At 37.8% G+C, this 21,874-nt stretch overlaps 1 protein-coding gene across 1 annotated transcript in view; it reads right to left on the bottom strand.

The window, feature by feature from the left end:
- The window catches only part of BABAM2 (BRISC and BRCA1 A complex member 2), a 182,325-nt gene that overhangs the window by 147,344 nt on the left and 13,107 nt on the right, over positions 1 to 21,874 (bottom strand). The window contains exons 3-4 of the mRNA XM_075146831.1: positions 13,309 to 13,385; positions 53 to 147 (exon numbers count right to left, since the gene is read on the bottom strand). Coding sequence (XP_075002932.1) covers positions 53 to 147; positions 13,309 to 13,385 — 172 coding nt within the window. The remainder of the gene's footprint in view (positions 1 to 52; positions 148 to 13,308; positions 13,386 to 21,874) is intronic.

Raw genomic sequence — 21,874 nt, 5'->3', positions numbered from 1 at the left:
AAAGCCAAGTCTCTTTGCATGGTATAAGGTTCTCAAACAGTGAAGTACTTACATGCAAGGCAGAAGGATCTGGCAAAAATTCAGCATCCTCTCCAAAGATAAAATCTGGTGGCAGGTCAGGATAGTGAGCATTGAAAATTATATCCCCTGAAAAGTAATAAATGAAAACACTGTTTGCACTTTCATGCATGTGCTTATAAACAAATAAATAAATAAAATATTGTACATATGATACACATTTCTAATATAAAACCTGATAGCTCTATTAAATATATTTCATGTATATATCCATATAATTTTTACAAAAATTCACACGCAAGATAAGCATCAGATGTTTTGGGGGATGAAGTCAAATTCCTGAGGCACAGCTTCTTCCTCCTCTGCAAGCAATGAAACATGAAAGACATTATTGCTTTGTATCTCAAATGGCAACTCAAACGCTATTGAGGGTTGCCTCAAAACACCGAGTTAGAAAAGTAATCCTGTTTTAAAAAAGTACCACATTTATATTGCTGTGTTTTGCATATTAAGTCAAAGTCAAACACAAGCTCTAAGATCAGGATTTTCAAAATACTGGAGCTTTTAAAACTTAGTAGCACTTACTCCCTCTCCTCCTCACCACCCACAACTCTTAGAAGGAAGAATCGCAGTTCAATAACAACCATTCCAACTATCCAAATTCTGGCCAAGAGAAATGCAGTATTACGCATTTAAATGGAGAGATTAAATTAACTAAAAATATAAAACTTCATCACAGCTTGGCACTGAGTTCTTATCTTGCCAGTGTCATAAGATATACAATTAATTATTGATGTGATAGTTCAAAGAAGCTTGGGTTGTATTATTTAACTAATAAACATTCTTGAGAGTTCATATAGGTCAAGAGGCGGTCATCTGCACGTGAGCTCTTAAAAAAACACCCACAATTCAAGGAAAAAAAAAAAGTATCTAGCATTACTTTTCTACCTCCCAATCACTCCTTCCTCTTTATAAAGATATGAAAGAATAACTCTGACCTTTTGCATAAAGCATATTTGTGAGGTAGCACGCATTAGAAGAAAGAAGCCAGTACCTATTAAGTGTTACCACTTGTTCAGAGAAAGTTAAACCACTCTTTATTTTTTCAAAAATTATGAATGCAGAACCGGAAAAAAGCATTAGCTCAACAAATCTTACAAAGCCACATCTCTGGCTCAGTGATATCACCATCTCAAGACAATCAACATGACAGTTTTAATTGCTAATATTCTGTAAACTCATCTTGGCTCTAGCGGGAAGCCAGGATGCTGTAAAGATTAATTTGCAGAGGATGAGGACTCATGACCAAGAAGCCAACGGCCAGTCTGGGGTAGGTATGCTCTACAGTATTGCTCCAAATCACGAACTCGCTCATCATGCGACTCAGTAGAGCACAGTGTGGGTTCCTCCTGTCTGCACTCCCACCTTCCTTTGACAAATGTCAGGAGCACGTGTAAGTATGAGGTGCTGGAAAGAGAAGAGGTCTGCCAGTTAAAATATCCAACACAGTCAACATAAAATCAATCCTTTATTTCGTTTAAAAGAAGAACAAAACAGGCACCAATCCTAGAGGAAACTGCATAAAATTGCAACAGGAAATGCACCTATATTAAGCAAGAGAAAATAATTACTAGACTGCCTAAGCTGTAATACAGCAAGAAGAATTGAGAAAAGTTGATGTTCACTACACTGGATAGTTCCTATGCTGTCATAACTCAACCCTTTTCTTCATATTTACTAGAATTAGAAGGTCACATATGGCTCCTTACAACAACCCCACCAATTTCCACATACAGAGCAAGCAACTCTTGAGGTTCTATGTTGAAGGAGATAGCACTTTATACATTCTTTGGCTGATCTTTGCTTCATAGATAAAGAGGTGTGTTATGAATAACTCAGAACATAGCACAATGAAAAAGCTTGGCCTGTGACTTAGGTAGCCCAATGCTACTCTGAAGGAAAGAATTGTATCTGTGTTTTTACCATATTCTTATAGAATCATAGAATCATTAAGGTTGGAAAAGACCTCTAAGATCATCGTGTCCAACCGGCAACCCAACACCACCATGCCCACTACACCACGTCCCTAAGCGCCTCATCTACACGTCTTTTAAATACTTCCAGGGATGGAGACTCAACCACATCCCTGGGCAGCCTGTTCCAAGGTCTCACCACTCTTTCAGTAAAGAAATTTCTCCTAATGTCCAATCTAAACCTCCCTTGGCGCAACTTGAGGCCATTTCCTCTCGTCCTATCGCTAGTTACTTGGGAGAAGAGACCAACACCCACCTCGCTACAACCTCCTTTCAGGTAGTTGTAGAGCGCGATGAGGTCTCCCCTCTCAACCTCCTCTTCTCCAGACTAAACAACCCCAGTTCCCTCAGCCGCTCCTCATAAGACTTGTGCTCCAGGCCCTTCACCAGCTTCGCTGCCCTTCTCTGGACACGCTCCAGCACCTCAATGTCCTTCTTGTAGTGAGGGGCCCAGAACTGAACACAGGATTCGAGGTGCGGCCTCACCAGTGCCGAGTAACAGGGGCACGATCACCTCCCTGCTCCTGCTGGCCACACTATTTCTGATACAGGCCAGGATGCCGTTGGCCTTCTTGGCCACCTGGGCACACTGCCGGCTCATGTTCAGCCGGCTGTCAATCAGCACCCCCAGGTCCTTTTCCTCCGGGCAGCTTTCCAGCCACTCTTCCCCAAGCCTGTAGCGTTGCATGGGGTTGTGGTGGCCCAAGTGCAGGACCAAGCACTTGGCCTTGTTGAACCTCATACAGTTGGCCTCAGCCCATCGATCCAGCCTGTCCAGGTCCCTCTCCAGAGCCTTCCTACCCTCCAGCAGACCAACACTCCCGCCCAACTTGGTGTCGTCTGCAAACTTACTGAGGGAGCACTCGATCCCCTTGTCCAGACCGTTGATAAAGATATTGAACAGGACCGGCCCCAGCACTGAGCCCTTATGTGATGCTAAGTAACTCATTTAACACACTTTTCATATTGCAGTTGCTAGTTGCATGCTTTTCATTCTCTGCATTCCTCGCTTTAACAGAGTACACATAGCTACAACTCAACTCACTAAGAGCTGCACTCCAACTACATAGGTACTACAAAAGGCTGCTTAGAATAAAAGAAGGATCAAAATAACTGCGTATTTTTATATTATACCTCCATATTTGATTAGTGAAAAAGTATTACAGAACCTTACATCACGAGGTGACTCTGCTTAGAGTAGAGAGATGGGTAATAAACTGTATTCACTTCTGCAAGCTCCACATTAACAGCTGAACCTTGGGAAAGCTGTGACAGTAGGTGCAACGTGCAGGTTCAAACAGCTACAAACTTTTTTTCCCAGTGTTTTCAGTTCTACAGCAACATGAAGTGAAGAGAACTCACGGCAGCTCCCAGAACATCACCATATGCAGTGCTCAAGTATGACAGAAAATTCAAATTGGCATTATTAGTTTAACATACTAGGTGGTAAACTTTTACAATTCGGGGTTCAGGTCAGCTGCATATCCCAGTGCGGTGATTCCTGCTGTGGGACCAGCACCAACAGCTGGGAACGGTACCCTCTTCGACCACTCAGGTGTGATATGTGGCCACACTGAGGTCAGGCACATCACAGCTGCAGCTGGCCAAATCGATCTATTACCTTTCTCACAGGCTCACGGTTCTTCTTTACTACCTTCTGTCACATCCCTTCTTCCACTAAGTATTAGTGGCGTATCACTGCTTATCCACAGTGAGTGACCAACTATGCAGATATTTTGGTTTAAAAAGTTTTCATGACCTACTGATATCAAAGAACTATTCAGTACAAGGGACAGAATCCAGAGTCAAAATTAACATTGTGATATTTGATTTTCTGTTACTATTACTTATTATTGCTATAATTGCTTCTACTTGCCCAGGGTAAACATGCCTCAAATCAAAACTCCCAAGTCCCTTTAGTAAAAGTCATTTTGAGAGCCAATATATCAGCATCAAAGCCAATGTGTATCACAAGATTATTTTTCTCTATAGTACAGTCATTTTCCAAAAGTCTATACACTACATGGCTGAAGGGTTCTCCAGGCTTCAAAATAAAACTATTATTTCAGTGCCTGTTAATCATACAATCACAAACCCTAGTGCTGAGACCATACTCAAAACATTTTACAACCCCATGGAACCTAAAACATCATGCTGTTGTCCTTATTTTCTAACTAAACCAGAAACATATAATTTAATGAATCATTAACGCTCTCCTTCCTACAGTGCCTTAGGTTTTTTAACCAAATACAAACCCTAATTTATTCTGCTACAATCAAACCTCACACAGGTTAGATGACAATTAATAAAGACAAAAAAGTTCACAACAAACTTGCGTTTCCACTTCAATGTAAACAGTTAGAAAAGAGCAGTGCTTCTCTATCATCAGTGGTTTTCAGTCCGTCAATTAAATAGTGTCTTACTATTGAAGATGATAAGATCTAACCTTAGAACAACTTTTTCACATATTTAAAAAGGGAAAAAAGCATCCCCTCAGTTAAATCTTATTCTAGGAAGTCTCACTTCTGCCATGAATCCAAAGACATTCATCTAGTTGCTAAAAGGAAAGAAAAAAAAGAACCTTTTTTTGAACCATATTGGACATTCGCCCATGTGACCCCTGGTCTCTGTAACTTTTCTGCTCCACCCTCTCCCCTTCCATATCGTTTCTCTTATGCCTTGCTTAATTTACCATACTAGGACAGAAAAAGTAACACCTTTGACTCTAGAAAGCTTAGGTACCAAGGAATGAGTTTGCCCTATTCGCAACCATGAGCATGAGCTATTTTCGCAAGTTATATATTCTCAACAAAAATACACTATTACAAAGATTAAGGGAATCAATCCTAAATCTGAGTTTTGTTCTTGTTAAATACCACAAATGAGAGAAATTAAAATTGCAGTTAACAGTTTGCTTGGCAGGGCTACGATGCATAAATAAAAAATGCTTCTTTACACTCAAGTAAAAGGTATTTAAACAATCACAATGGCCAACACACCAGCAAATCTGGTTTTACTTCACATAAATATTAACACTAGTCTCTGCAGTGAGCTTACGAAATATAAGGTATTAAATATTTTGAATCACCAGCTACCAGTTTGTCCTGACCTAGTAGAAATATCAATTTTTTTAGCAACTACTTTATTTAATACTTACATGATATTACCTGTGGCTTACCCTCTTCAAATATAATTGTGCTGGGGTAAAAACAAAATTTTCAACCAATAAAGGCATTAGCAAAATTATTGTGCTTAGCGTTTGAGAATGGTTACCATTTTAATTTTGAAAGCAAAACCACCAAAAAAATCAATATAGCCCTGCATTCTCTCCCCTTCTCGCCTAAATGAAACAAATACCCTTTTCCTTGCATCTCCAGCACTTGAGTATGTAGTTCCTCAGATGTTTCAACTGTTTGCCCTTATTCCCTTGACAGAAGGCAAACTGTGTGGTGTTCCACAGCGCTATTGACCATGACCATGTGTATGAACAATGAAGCAAAACCTTCACACTCAGACCATGTTTATCTCATTTCTGTAAATACACTACCCAATAATTACTTCGGTGGAATTACATTTCCAATTAAATACTACTACAGAATTTAAAATTACTTCAATAAAATTAAAGCCATGGAGTCAAAGATAAATTTAGAAGAAAAAGGGTGTATTATACATCTTTTGCTTTTCATTATCCAAAAATATTACTTTCTCTTCCTTTTCTCTCCTCGGGCAAACAGCATTAAACTTTGAAATATTTTACTTCACAGGATTTCAAAAGAAAAATTAATACGCTCCCAATAAACAAAAAGATAGAAATACTAATACTTAAATCTGTAATTTCTTTTAACACACACACATACACACAAACACATACTCTCTCTTATTTTCTCATCTATCAAAATGCATAAGCAAGTCCAACAAAGCGGTAAGGACTGACTACAAGCAAGATAGATCTAACTCTGAAACTGAGAAATTTCTTAAATCCTTACAGTTGCTTTCCATTGGCCTATATACAGTTCTTCTTCTCCTGATAACTTCATTTTTGAGGTATTTTTCTTTCTTTTTTTAACCATACTGTAAATTTGGTAGTACTGAAAGATGTTGTACTGAGAGTGCCACAGCATTAACATCCCTGATTACCTAAAGGCAGCAAAATTAGGAAGCAACATATCAGTTAACTTCCTAAACTCTACTTTTGAAAGGATATCTGTATTCTTCTAAGTCAGTACTAAGTATGTAGAATAAACATGTGTGCCCACTTGGTTTTTAAGAAACAAACAAAAAACCCAAATGCAACTTGATCATGAAATGCATTCACAGGTAATAGGGAACAGTGTTGACGCAAGTGACCAATCCTGTGTGCAGGTTGTTTAGTAAAGTCAGAAATATTCTTGAAGCTTAGAGACAACATCTGGTAGCAAGAGGCCAGGATGCTTTTGAGCTTCATTTCTAACTTCACATGTGAATCAAGGTATCAGAACAGGAAAGGCAGAAAAGACAGTATTAAAGACTCCAAGACATCTCTTAATAGAAAGACAGTTTGAAAAAAACATATTTGTTTGCATTAAAAAAAGCCCTTCTCTGTACCTCTGTGACACTCCAGAAGAAATCCTTGCTAGTCCACTACATGCAAAGCTGCAAAGGACCCAGTCTCCATGAGCTTGGTTCAGTTGTTTAACCAAGTTGTTTAGTGTCATTTGAGATGCCTCAGGGCACATTTATGACAGCTATGACACAAGGTTTTTCAGAGAGATCAGTGCCCTTTGGGTCAGCAGCTGAAAAGGCCAAGCAAGATACCCTAGGGAACCTCAGAGTTAGACACCCATAGTTAAGCAAGTGAATCAAGTCCCGCTTTTCCAATAAAAGAAAAAAGATACAGGAAGGATTTGAGGATGATTATTTGGTTCTTGGGCAAAGGGTTGCCGGTGTGGTTTTTTTTTTTTCCTTTAACTTCAACTGACAAATGCTGCCGTAGGAGAAAAAAAAAAAAAGAGGTGTAAGACTGCGTACAGAAAGAGAAATTATGTTGTAGAGTGGGCAAATCTGCAGAAATGGAGTAAATGTAAATGAGCTGGATCCCAAGCTGAATAAGAAGGCAGCAGGACAATCTTAGTTACTTGCACTTCTGTAGCCAGGCAAATGCTTTCTCAAAAATTTCAGTACTAGAATTGAAGCAGACAAAGATGAGAACAACAGATAATACAAGAGAGGATAAGATATTGGTAGAAATTAGACAGGCAACACTGGAGAAGTTATAACAAACAGAGATACTGGGTAGGTGAGAAAAGGAAAGGTGAAAGTGAAGGACAAATACATTCAAGCAAATGGACTGTAGACCATCACCAGTAACTGCAGCCCAAACAGGAGAAGAAAGGAGGAAAGAGCAAAGTAGGAAGGCACTATGGTAATACCAATGCAGAGGCCTAACCTAAAACCTTCTAAATCTCTGTAAGTCCACACTTGTACATAGATACTTGTAAGGTCACTTCTCTTGATACAGAAGTATACTATTTAAGACTTATACCTGCAAACACTTCTGTCATTTACATGCTCAAGGGAAGTCTAGAACATAAGGAAAAGTGTCAAAAAAAAAAACCAAACAACAAAAACAAACAACCCAAGCGAGAGGAAAATTATTATTTAAAAGGGGAAAATATTGTTGTAAACTTTGTATTCTAGGAAGAGATAAATGGAATAAAAAGACTAGACTCTCTCTCAACGTTTCCCATTAGGCACGTTCATTAGATAACGAACAGGTTACCGAAGCAAGAAGATTCACTACTCCTGCCACATAAAGCAAGACCAGCAAAACTTCAGAAAACATAGTACCCAGAAAAAGCTTTGGTACTTTGCATGACCAAGCAAAAAGACATTTACCATGCAGGTAATGATATCACCTAAATATAATCTGAATTACAGCAACCAAAAAGTCCTTCCTGTAAGAGCCTCAACTAAACCACCACCTGTGCAAAATAACCTAATGATGCACAGAAGACCGACACATGCATTGCAGCAACCTAGTTGTGAGAATCTTAAATCCTACAATAACTTGTAAAACCATTTTTACAATAGTTTATTGGCACAGTAAAGAAGTGTTTAGCAAACCAATTTGCAAAGCAGCTTTTAAAAGGGCAAAAAAGAGGTCAGGCTCTTCTCCATATTTATCATTTTGTTTGTTTCTAATTACTTCCTTAAAGTAGAAAGCCACAGGAAGACAGATGAACTTACTAAAAGAGTTCCATCACAGGAATAAAAGCAGATGAAATTCTGTACAGTATATTATGGGCAATATTTTTAGACTAGTTAGGCAGCAAAATTGTGATTTGCCCCTCTGAGGGGCCTCTAAGGCCTATTACTAAAATGAGTAAGAAACTAAGAAACACAAATCAGAACCAAAAAAGAAAAACTAAGCTTCAAACAAGACAAAAGAAACATTCTTCAGGATCAAGGAAACCAAAGTGGTGGCAGTAGAACCCAGAGCTGTAATCCACTCACATAAAAACATTGAAAATCAGACAGAAGATGAAAATACTAGAGTTCAAGAGGCTACAGAGAACAGTAGCATCGCAAGGGCAACACATTGTTTAATCACCGTGAAATTCCAGATGACAGCACTCAAGGACAGAGCGGGAGGGAGGCAACAGTGCCTGAAAAAGAAAATGTGAAGAGCACAGGCAAAAAAAAAAAGTCAGGCTCTCTTAGTAGCAAGTAGTAGTGAAAGCTTGAGTGAAAAAGGAAAACCAAAACCAAGAGATTCCAGGGTTTGCTGAAACAAAATCGCAATGACCAAGAAATTGATTCTTAATGGTGTACTTGAATTATTAACATTGTTCAGTAAAGACTATTACAGCTTATAACTTCTTATCCTGACAATTTCCATTAAGACAGACATCTGCCTTGATGTTTTAGCATGGAAGACCAGTATGTCTGCAAGAATTACAAAACACTTCACCACAAAATACACAAATACTTCTTCCAGAAAGGGTAACAAACTTTACTCAGCAGATATGGCTGTCCGGTTAGCAACAAAGGACAGCTCCGCATACACTTAGAATAAGTTTTGTCCTTGGAACACAGATTCAACCTCTTACAGGATATTAGACAGTTGTCTTGGAGTTAAAACTCCTATTAAGAGCTTTGAAAAATTCAAATATAAAGAAAAGCATTGATTTTAATGTAGCAGCATTGAGTGCTGGATGAACTAATATAAACAATACAGCTGTTTCAGATTTTAACTGACAGTCTAGCAAGAGTAGGCTCAAGTTTTCCAACCATTGTGGCCATGAAAACACAAAATTGATGGTTTTCCTTACAGAAGAAAATAAAGTAAAAGTGTCTCTCTGAAAGCACCATTTAAAAATTTCTGAAACGTGATGGAAGACTATTAGTATGACAAATTAATTTATCATTAATACCAACATAATATTTTCTCCGGCATAAAACTGTGGATATCTCCAAGGTTCCTGGCTGCAGCTGAGTAACTGTTCGGTGTAATATTCCAGCAGCTCAGAACACATGCAAGAGTAAGGTGAACATGATATCTGAAAAAAAACGATTAAATAGCTAACTGGATCTCAAGAAAATGTACTAAAATTACCAACAAGCCATTCTTAACTCACAGGATGTTTGATCTTACCGAACCTAATAAAACAACTATTTTGCGCTACAGGTAGTCAGCCACTGCATTGCCTGCAAGTACCCTTTCCCCTTTTTCAAAAAACAGTGAACTTCCTGGTCTTTTGGAAAACAGGACTGTGACTATGCAGTTATACTTCTCTAAAGCATATGAACAGTTTTCAACACACTAGGATTCATACCAGGGTATTTGTACAGTGGCAGCGGTTATGATTGATGATATGCAAAGATCTGATCTGTTGCAAAGAGGATGTAACACAAACCACAAAGGAACTACACATTTCAGCTTGTATTGGGCACCACAAAATGAAGACCGTACACTGAAGATCCTGAACCTTGTCAGCCAATCTTCTTATTCTGGCAGATTTCGCAATTTTCCTTTGCAGAAATATTCTGCCCTTGGAAGATAACATATCTAGCAACAGCCTACAACAAAGTATCTACAAATAGATTTGTTGCACATCATGGCCGTCTTCCCCTGCCATCATTACAGATCTAAACACAAAATTATTAAAGCTTTCTTGAATCTGCTTACATAACTATTTATTCCACATACTGTGAAACTGAATGATGCACAGCATTTTCAAAAATGTAATGCTGAAATGCAGAGGATTATTATTACTTGAATTCACTCCTATTATTAGGTACCTCTGGAGAAGATACACTTCTTTACACCACTTTCATTTGGTCACGTTAAAATATATAGCATCATTAAACTGTGTGGTTTGGGTTTTGTGAAGGTGGAGAAGAGCACTAGCATTATAGCTGTTTTGTTTAATTGCTTATGTGATATTCAAAATATAAGAATGGGGGTGGGGGGAGAAAAAGCTGATTTCTCAGTATTGAAGTTTAATGCACAGTTCATAATCGTATTTCTAAGTACTTCAACTGGACTACAGTAATTTAGTATATTAGTGTAGTCTGTATGCCTATGTCCTCGCATATGGGCATTTTAATTTACTAATTTTCCTTTATGAATCAGGAACAATTCTAGCCTCTACTTAAAAACAAGTAAAGACTTAAAGCTCTCAGAATGTAATAATAGCGCCTTGTATGGTGATAAAAGAGAGAGTTACTACAGTCCCATAGAAAATATGATGCCATTCTCTAGAGCAATGTCATCCAATGAAGCTTCTTTTCACTGCATCTTGATTGTAGCCATCAAACAAGTCTCAAGTAGAATCTACTACACATTGCAGGACACACCAAGACTCAACAGGTTGTCTGCTACACAGTATCATTTTTAAAAAAAAAAAAAAGTTTAAATAAGGACAAAAAAAATCTACCTGGTAGGGTAGCTGGCTTCATATAATATGGCCACCACTTACTGAAAATTCTGAATAAATGCATAGCCACATTTTTTTTTCTTTTTTTCTTAAAATGATTGCTAGCTAGGACTTAATATTCCATTTTTATCTTTTGGAAAAGAACGATTAGTAAGCCTCTTAAGCCATGATTTCATACTTTTAGAATAGATAAAATAGTCATAGTAGACTGATACATGAGCCTAGCTCCTCTCTCCAACACACGAGGAAACTTCCACACCAACTTCTGGGAATGACAACTTTCCTTATAGGTGCCAAAGCTTTAAAGTACTTATAATGATAAGAAGTTTAATTGTGTTGATTTCGGATCATAAAGGAGAAGGGCTTCCAGTGCACTAATGATGACAAGAAAAACTACTACAGAGGGAATACAACAACATTCTTAATATTTAAAATGTCTTGGAGAGCTATAGCATGTGTATGATGCAGTCTAAATGGATACTATCAAAGCAGTGTTTTAAATGTTTAACATTTCTGTTCACACTAAGTACTTGCTCCTCCAGATAGCATACTTTCACAGACTCACAGGATAGCTGAGGTTGGACAGCACCTCTGGAGACTGCCTAGTCCAATCCCTCAGCTCAGAGCAGGGTCGACAAGAGCAGATTGCTACGGGTCATGTCCAGTTGGGTTTTGAGTATCTCCAAGGATGGAGATATACAAGTTACACAAGCTCTAAGCGCAACCTGTTCCACTGTTTGACCATCCTTGCAAAAAAGGTTTTTTATTACATTTAAATGGAATTTTCTGTATTTCAATTTGTGACCGTTTCCCTTCAGTGACCACCACTGAGAAGTGCCTGGCTCCATCTTCTTCATTGCCCCCATCAGGTATTTATACACATTGATAACATTTGCTCTGAGCCTTCTCTTCTTGAGAAGCCCCAGCTCTCTTGGCCTCTCCTTGTACAACAGATGCTCCAGTCCCTCAATCATCTTTGTGGTCTTTTGCTGGATTCATTCCAATATGTCCATGCCTTTCTGGTACTAGGGAGACCGGAACTGGACACAGTACTCCAGATGTGGTTTCACCAGTGCTGCCCTAAATATGAAATTGCCAAGCTTTAAATATTACTTTATCTGAAATTCTTCATGCTCTCTTCTATTTCAGTTGTTAGAGTATCGTGGTTTAACCCCAGCCAGCGAATAAACCCCACGCAGCTGCTCGCTCACTCACCCACCCACCCCCCCCCCGGTGGAATGGGGGAGAGAATAGGGAGGGCACAAGTAGGAAAGCTCCCGGGTTGAGATAAAAACAGTTTAATAAATGAAATAAAACGAAGTAGAACAGTAATAATAACAATGAGAACAACAACAATAACAGAATACACAAAGCAGGCAATGCACAATGCAACTGCTCATCGACTGCCCACCACCCCCCCACACCTGGTTTTTATACTGAGCATGACGTCACATGGTATAGAATACCCCATTGGCCAGCTGGGTCCACCACCCCGGCTGTGCTCCCCCCTCCCAGTGCAAGCACCACCCAGCAACAGCCAAAGCATCAACGGGCCATCAACGCTCCTTTCACACCGAACCCAAAACACAGCACACCCCCCAAGCTACTGGGAAGAAAGTTAACCCTGTCCCAGCCAGAACCAGGACATAGAGATAAAAAACAACACAACTTTACCATTTTTCATATGCAGATTATCAGCAACTCAGTGTTTAGAAAACTATTTTTTACCGTCTAAAAACATATAAAAGCAAATTTTATCCTAATCCTTTGAACCAAAACACAGACTAACTGAAGAGTGGGCAAATGAGCCAGCTATCTACAGATCCTCCAAGAGTAAGGAGGATTTAACCACAACACTAAATCAGAAAAACCGAAGTCACATTTCTCTAATCTGTTCAATTATACCAGTTACTGTTTAGAGATACCTAATAAAACAACAGACTGACTTCTTTTACTGAAGGTTAATATAGAATTCTTCCTAAAAGAGGAAGAAACAAACAGCACAAAGCATATACAAATCATAAGTGAGTCTAAAAATGGTCATGACATTGTCTTAGTCATAACATTTTATTAGAAATATTGGGGGGGGATTTGTGAGTTCTGGCTTTTAGGATTCATGTTTTCAAATTTGTAATATCAAGGAAGGCTGTAAACTTATCTTAAAAATTAGATACTCTTACAGTTGCATGTTCTTAGAGCTGAAGCTTTAAGAAAAAACAACAAACACAGGTATCTCAAAACTCATAAGATTAGTCAGACACACTGGAAAACTTAACATGATATAGAATGCTGTTACTGAAAGAAAGGCCAGGATGCAATAGCAATCGTTTTTAACTTACATTTGAGTGTTTCTCCAGCATACGGGATATGTAGCTTAAACCGATCACAGCTAGGTCCAGGGGTCAAGGATGTACAGCTAAAAATGAAGATAAGAGAAGAATGTGCTGAGCAGTTACAGATGGTAGCAGACACTAACATTATTCTACAGGGTATGAATGACTGACATAGTAAAGATGTTGTCAATACTAGAAATACTCATCCTTACAATTCTGGGAAAGATGAAAAGGTGGGAAAGATGCAGGAGGCCCATTCTCTTTTGATCATCAGTTCTCACAACAGCATGAGAAACTTTAGGCTCTGTGCCAACAATCTTCTTTCCCATTTTAACACAGAAAATAAACACATAAAATGGTTTGAGAGAGTTATTAGAATAATATCAATTAGTTAGTCAAAGCCATCAAATTCTCTACTTTGTATACAATTTTGCAGGTCACAACCCTCTGCCTATGCCACAGTAACATTGTTACATGCTCCCTATCCCTGCATGATACCTGTGATGAATCTTAGTTTTAATACATCAACATTCAGTCATTTTTACCTATTTTAACCTTTATTTTTTCGCTTGTGGAAAAGTCTCACAGTAAGCCCCTAGGTGAGCAAGTTTCAGAATCAGCTATTTGATGCTATGACAACTGAGCATGTAAGTTCATGACCTGCGACCATTTCATATCTCTTGCGGAACACCGCAATGGCAGTTGGATCTCATGGTGATAAGCGAGCATTTTATGAACACAAAGTCACTGAAAAGCTGTTTAGTGTCTAGGCCAGAGATGATCAACTTTTTCACACCTTTTAAGTCATGTACCAAAATCTTTGCATAACAAAGAACCAAGTATCTCAGCTGCAAAAGGAGAAACAGCGACACAAATTGTTTCACTGGCAGGAATGGCCCCTGGAGCTCTCACCACTGTGGCCTGGTGGGCATATGACAGGTCTCAGTAGCAAAAATACTGGAAGCCCTTAGCAGTTCATTGTTTTCTGTATCTAGGGATCCTGATAACCCAGAAGTCTTCCTGCCAGCCCACTATCATTGAGAATTGTTTATAGCCCCAGCACAAGAGCTATGCTTGTTGCAAGCCACTTAAAGCTCACAGCTAAAGACTGGCCAACTCTAGACAAACAAACAGTGAAAAGAAGGTAGACAAAGGTAGAATAACTTGCCTAAGCTCATATATCAGATCACTGGTATGATTATACAAACTACTGACAATATAATGAAACAAAAGACATGCTTACTGGTCCACACACACAGCCAAAAGCAAAAAGATGGGTAGGCCAGAAAGTACAAAAATTCTGATCCTACCTTACATACAACATGGTAACTCCTGCAGCTCTATCTGTCTTACCGCAGAAGAGGTATCAGGGCAAACAGGGCAATGTTAATTCTCACTAACATACTCACAATGCTTCAGAGAGCCATTTCTCTCAGATGCTGGCTCTACAGTCTCTTTTCTCTTTACACCTGCAAGTTAAGGAAACCACGTGCACTAGCTTCAGATTGTTTTTATTCAGTGAGCTACATTTAGTATTTAATCAAATTTGTGCCCACACGTAGCTTCATCAAAAAGAAGCAGCCAGAGAACTACAGATCAATTAACTTAAATGAAGTTTCCACAAAAATATCAGAAAACATAATCAAATCACTTGTGTGCACCTAGAATCTAACATAGATACAATTAACAGCCTACATTGATTCAACAAGAATACACTACATTTTTTCTAGTATCATTATAGAAATTAGATAACTGTCCTTGCAAATAAAAGGGAAGCAACAGATGTCCTATCTTCACTTTAGAAAGGTTTTTGCCTCACAATGTCTTGTGAGAGCACCATGCAAAACAATCTATAGAAACATAACTTAGATACAACTACTATCAGATGTGTGCAGAGCTGATTGGAAAGCAAGCTTCAGAAAAGATTAGTTCTCATCTTGCTTCACCCAGGAAGAACACAGTGACTGGGTTTTCTTCTGGCAGAATACTACTTCGCATTTCATTGAAAGACTGATGATGGAAAAGAGATGATGTTTATTAAACCTGCCGAAGATGCCAACATGAAAGTGAACGCAGCATGCTGGATGACAGGACCAGAGCTGAAAAATGTTTGATTTAATGGTCTGGACTACTTCTTTTTGATTACATCTAGATAGGGCTTAGCAAGAACAGTAAGCATCACCACCCTCGCTGGGAGTAAAATCAGTTTGAGAATACAAAAGATTGGAGCTCCAGTGCAACAGAAACAAGAGAATATCATTTTTTCAAAGATGCGGGTTCTTTGTAGGTGACAACAGCAAAACAGGAGTGCCCTTTGTTAGGGTGTTTTAATGGCTGTGGATGAATTTAAGAGCTATAGGTATGAGAGTATTATTACCTACTTTCAAGTAATTTCTAAGGCTTACATCACATATAACGCCAATTCTAGGAAGCATACAAAAAAAAGCAACACAAAAAAATCCCTTGCGAGTTCCAAAATATCTCTGCAACATCAGTTAATATTTATGGAAGTTTCTTTCAAAGTATCAGAGGTCACAGTCTGAGGCACATTTTTCAAATACCGTCAAAATAACATTGTTGTTAGCTTTTCAACAGACAAAAATTTCTGATCCTGCAAATACCCTATAATCTTTTCTTTTAGCACAATGGGCCATTTGGAAATACTTAGGGAAAGTATAATATGTTTTAACATTAAAATAAAAGCCTGATTTAATGGTAAGTGTCCCTAAAAGCAATACTAAGTATTTTTCCTAGATTATTATACTCCACTAGAGATGTTTTTAATTTTATTGGTCTAGAAGTGATGGACAATGACAGTATTCACAGTCTTTTTTTCTTTTTTGCCAAACTACTCTGGCTAGGCTGCGCAAGAGACTTCAATAACTGCAACAGGCTGAGCAACCAAGCAAAAATCTTACATACATCCATTTGAAAGGAGGCAATTACTTTTTAGTATAAACAGTAAAAGAACAAAACTCCTAAGGCAAATCAAAACTTTGGTACACCTAGCAGTCTACGTGTGACCTTATTTCAACAGAAAGCCACAGATAATGGCCTGGCTATGGACATCATCTCCCGCTTGAATTTCCTTAACATATAGAACCACTCATAATTACAAATGTGCCCGACCCAGAAGCTTGGCCTCTACTCTCTCCAAAATGTAAGATTTTACATTTGCTGATCCTTTTACTTAACATGGTCCACATGAAAGTCACACTGAAAAGGAATGAATTGTAACAAGGTCTTTTGAAGATTATTTGTTGTCCTATCGTCACAGGGAACTGACAGATAAAACAGTAATATCTGGTGTTGAAAATTAATTTCAGAAACTGACTCCATCTCATGATGAATAGATGTGCTATCTCCCTCTTTATTGATGGAAAAATATTACACTGGTTTGCATATCTTCATCTAAATGGTCAATATTTTAATAGGAAAGCCATGGAAGCATGAATTAATGCTCTGATGCTCAGAGCAGTGATAGGTATTAGTCTTCATTAGTAAGATGATTAATGCTATACCCCAAGATCTCCCACAATGGTTTCCCCACTAAAATATCAAAGAATCACCAGCTTGACAAGTTTCAGGGACAAAGGAATAAGTTTGAATGTATCGTTTAAAACCGTGCTGCCCTATTCAAAGGAGCTGTGCTGAGACCTATAGTTGGAATCTGGTGGATGGAATCAAATATACAAGAAACCATGTCTACTGAGAAACAGAAGAGTTTGTATTCAGCTTTTAGCTAAGTTCCTTGAGCAAACACAGCAGATGAAACTTGAGTTGAGATATATTACATCCTTATAAAATACATATTCCAAGGAGGAGACAAGTAGAACATTCCTTTGTTGAATGTTTGATGCATTTTGCAGTGGAATTGTCTGTGACCTGTTGGAAAAACGTTTCTTTCACAGTAAATAAAACACACATAAACTAAACCAGTTCTTATTCAAAGAAAAAGTTACTGTCAGCACCAGATGCTTAGTTAGAAGTGCTCAGAATTCTTTACCAGCCACAAAAGGAAACAGGAAAGATTATCCAAGAGAAAAAAGACAGCGGGGGGGGAAATATAAAAATAAATAAATAAATCAGAAAAGTCACTCAGTTTTGCACTTGGAACAAGGCATCAGCCTATAATAATAGGTATAGCAGAAGGCATTTTTCTGCAAAATTAATACTTCTTCCCAGTCTTCTAAAAGCATCTAGAAAGGCAGTTCTAGCTGAGCTTAACATTAAGGTTTTCTCTTTTATTAATATATTTCTAATTGACTATTTATAACTTCTTCTGTTTTGTTTAAGCTAAAAAAAAAATTATTTGCTTTACTACTGAGCCACTTTGATATTTTACAGAATTGAAGCCATGATGATAAGGAGGACTGTGATAGCTCTACATTTCAACATGGTCTTCCTATCAACTAGTCTTCTACAACCATCACTTGATAGTATTCCCAAGACAAGCAGTTTTAAATTATCCGGGCTCTGGTAAAATCTTGTCCAAAAATAAGTTCTGTGCCAGTCAAAGGGGTCACAACAAAAAAAGAGCTCAACTGTTTACCACCTTAATCCTTAAAGTCTGGAATGAGTGGTTATGATATTCAAGGAGTTTAAAAAAAAACAAAACCAAAACCCAACACAACCAAAACCACCAACATTGCCCCCCAAACCCACCTCTTTATATCCCAAAATTCCAGTTTGAGGCTCATTTTTTATACCATTCCTAAAAATCTGCTGCTTCGAACCATATAAATCCATAGCCAACATCCAGAAATGCCAACAGAAGTACAATAGCTCTACTGAAAAATATACAATCTCCCTCTTATTTCTTCTTTTTTAATTGGTGGTAAAGGTGTATGCCCCAATATTCATGTCAGATTTATTTGATTACTGTCAAATTTCTTGATCAAAAAAAGGTATGCAATGTGTTTAGTCATTCAAGTCTTTCTTAGATCATACAGAAGCTTTACTGCCTTTTCTATCTGAAGACAAATCATCAGTGAATTTTACTGTACTTATTTACTTAAAAAAATAGCAAAGAAAAATTAGACTTAAGAATTTTAGTCACTATGATTTCAGGAACTTAATATTGAGACTGCCTAACTTGAATAGCCAGAGATGCAAAAGCTTCTTTAATCATGATGCTTAGGCTGCTGCACTTGCTGTTCTTGAGGATCAGTACTTTTTGCATAACAGACAACTTTTTTGTTCACCAGGCTGTTGATGTAAAAGCCAAGAAAGCTTCTCACAGCATTAGAGATACCCTGATGGAGAACACTGCTAAAAAACAACACACACACAAATAAGAAGAGCAACACCACTAAGGAAGTTCTGACCACTGGCTATATTCCCAACCCTTCCCAGCTCTAATATACCTAGTGTATGTTTCTAATTGCTCCTATATATGTCATATAACCATACTGTTAGGAAAAAGGAGGTCATGTTCCTTTCGTAATACAAGAGGCTAAAGAAGAAAATTAGTATTATTTTAGTAATGATGAGACACAATTCAGTCAGGAGTTTAGAGGCTGAAGGTTTTGTCAGCAAAAGTCAAATATAAGTCAGAGGCAAAGACAGGTAAATCCCTGTTACTAATAGGAGGCAGCAAGCTCAAAACTCCACCCCAAACTCTTATTGTGGCATTTGTTAAGAAAAACACCTTAATTTTAAACCTAAGTAGAGCAGCCTTTGTCAATACCTTTAGATTCTTCTTTCCTCCCATTTTTGTAGATGGAAATCTGCTCCAGTGTTCCTTGAACACACAATATTTCACCCCATTTAATTAAGAATTAATTGCAGAATTCACAACAGATGGGTAAGTCATCTACAGAGGCATTAAGAATAATTAAAGTGTATGGAGGGGTGGGGGAGGAGAGTGGAAGGAAGGCCCGCAGGTGACAGGTTTTTTGCAAGGATCAGGAAACAGAAAAATGTGAAAGTCACATTTTAGAGAGCCGACACTGACGGTGAAAATCTGTATCATACTGCAGCTCCCTGCAACAGTGCACAAAGCTTTACAGGCTCCCAGAGGCCTGCAAATACACAAGAGTAGTACTGGGCAGCTGCTGCTGAAAACCAACAGATCCAACCAAAATTCTGTCAATCAGGCAAAATTTGAAATGGGAGAGATAGTCTAGTCAACCAATTTTCATCTTCAGTTCCCCTTCTTAAAAGATAAAGACACACGCCACTGCTTTTGGGAAATAAAAATCCAGTTACATTTAGAGTGATTGCTTCTTACATACATATTTTAACTAAAATACTAAATCTGAAAACGAATTCGTAATTATTCTGAAGAACTTTCTAACAGATAAACCCACTGTTTTCATAAAACTCGTTTGTACTCTAGCTGGTTTCTTCAAACTTAGTATAAAATCAAACTACACACAAAGACTACTTTTGGTATTGCAATACAGATGATGATGTTGGTTTTTAATCCTGTTAGTATGGATGATATTCCATAATGGCAACAGCATTTCAATCCAGAGTTATCAACTGGGAAACTCCAAGGTGTCTCCAGGTATGTCAACTATATTCCCAAGAAAACCTTCATCTACTGTAAGTGCTGATTTTCCTATACGTACTATTTGTTTTCTTGTATGAATTTCATCATACTAATTGGAAATTTTAGAAATGAGTTGGATGCTAGGCAGAACACATACCCTAGGAAAACAACCCCTCACTTTCCTTCTGCACCTATAGGCAATTTACATGTTTTAAAAAGTAAAATTCAAATAACTATTTAAAATTAAATCAGCTGCCAGCAACCTGCTTTCACTAGAAACACTATACAAACGCATCTAATGACTACTGCCATTAGTAAAACAAATATAGCAGCTGTATCTTAACAGAAAATGTGGATTTCCTTAGTATGAGTGAGAGTTTGCCAAAACCGATGTTGCAGGCGGGGAGAGCTCTGGGTCTGTTTCTAGAACTGCAAATCTCCTTCACATCTGCCCCAATCTTGTGGCAGGTGTCCTGCAATCTCCCAAAGTACGGCTGCCTCTGCTGGAAGCAGACATTCAGCCCAGCCTCTATGAGGGAAACAGAGGAAGCACACATATATATACATTTTGAAATCGTCTCAGAGAACTTCTACATTAAATGAAAGCACATACAAGCCCCATGATTGTGATTTTTTTTTAGCATCACAAACTCCCTGTTCATTTAGCCTAGTGAAGGCTAACTTTAGAACTGCTCTTTGCCAGTCACAATAGTAGGATGGGTTGGAAAAGGCCACCACAAAAAGGAATATGAAGACAGAGCTGATAACCAGTACCCCATCTAATATACTTGCAAGCGTACTTGAAAAAACAGCTCTGAAGAACGGACTACCTCAAAAGTTCCTATTTGTAAAATCCCTACAGTTTAGGCTGGGAGCTCATTATTATTTGGTCTCAAGGCACTAATGATACAAATTAAGAAAAATAATTAGCAACTGACAAAGGAAAGTTTTCAACAAAACATCTTTTAGATACTTTAGAAACATCTTTTATAATCAAACTGATTACCTTTGTAAGCAAGATCTTTTATACATACAGGTAGTTGCCTGTAACTCCCTTTAAAAACCACACATGGTGTAAATACTCCCCAAAAGAATAAAACAGAAACAGAAAGTAGAAATTTTAATGAAGGAGTGATTGAAAAATGAACAGAAACCAAGTAAATTGCAATGGGATTACACTCGTAATGCATGCTCTGGTAGACTTTGTTTTGGTAAACAAACTAGTGAATTCACAGTATCATAAACTAACTTTCTGTCACACATTCAGGCAAGGAAAAGGCACTACTTCATTATACTGTAAGACCTGCTGTACCCCAAATCCTTGGAACTCATAAGCAAAGTTTTAGAGAGAGTATGAGGGAGTGGCAGATGCATCCTTTGGATTTACTTCATCTCCTTTCCCTGTTGTCAGATTCAAAGTCCTGTTTCATATTTTCTCAACTGCCATTTGATTATGTATTACTTTGTAATGAGTTAGAACCTAATAATCTCTCATGTTCTACTGTTCACTAATGTGAATTCAATTTCTGAAGAAAGAAAAAAAAAACCAGACAAGGAACATTTTTACTTTTAGATTACTCTAAAAGAGAACCATTCTTCGCCAAGTATGAAATTACAGCCTACCACCTGGAGTTTCAGATCCTCTCGGTGTTCACAGAAAGAGCATATTCATACAGAAAGTCACAAAAGCTAAGCTATTATAAGTTTTAATAAGTCATTTAGCATTGCTCCCAATACCGCCTGTAGTAGTCATAAAGACTCCCAACTTATTTTCTAAGTAATTTATTTCACACCATAGAACTGTTTAGTTTATTGGAAAATGCAATGAATTGGTATCAGGGAAAAAACATAAGGACTAAAAGCATAGTCCATGTTTATGTATTTTCCCCCTTTAACAAACTAACTAAATGATATTAGGAGGGGTCCAGTGATCCTATGTCTTTTCACATTGTCTTTTAAAGTTTTCTTCTAAGTGCAGATTTTTAGAGCTTTCTGGTCATGGATCTCTTATTATTTGATTTCCTAATTTTATAAACTCTCAGAAGAAATTTATGCTAATACAACGACCATGAATTC

This window comes from Calonectris borealis, chromosome 3 (assembly GCF_964195595.1).
Source record: "Calonectris borealis chromosome 3, bCalBor7.hap1.2, whole genome shotgun sequence".
Taxonomy (NCBI): Eukaryota; Metazoa; Chordata; class Aves; order Procellariiformes; family Procellariidae; genus Calonectris; species Calonectris borealis.
The sequence above is the reverse complement of the archived record's forward strand: the minus strand, read 5'-3'. Positions and strand labels throughout refer to the sequence as shown.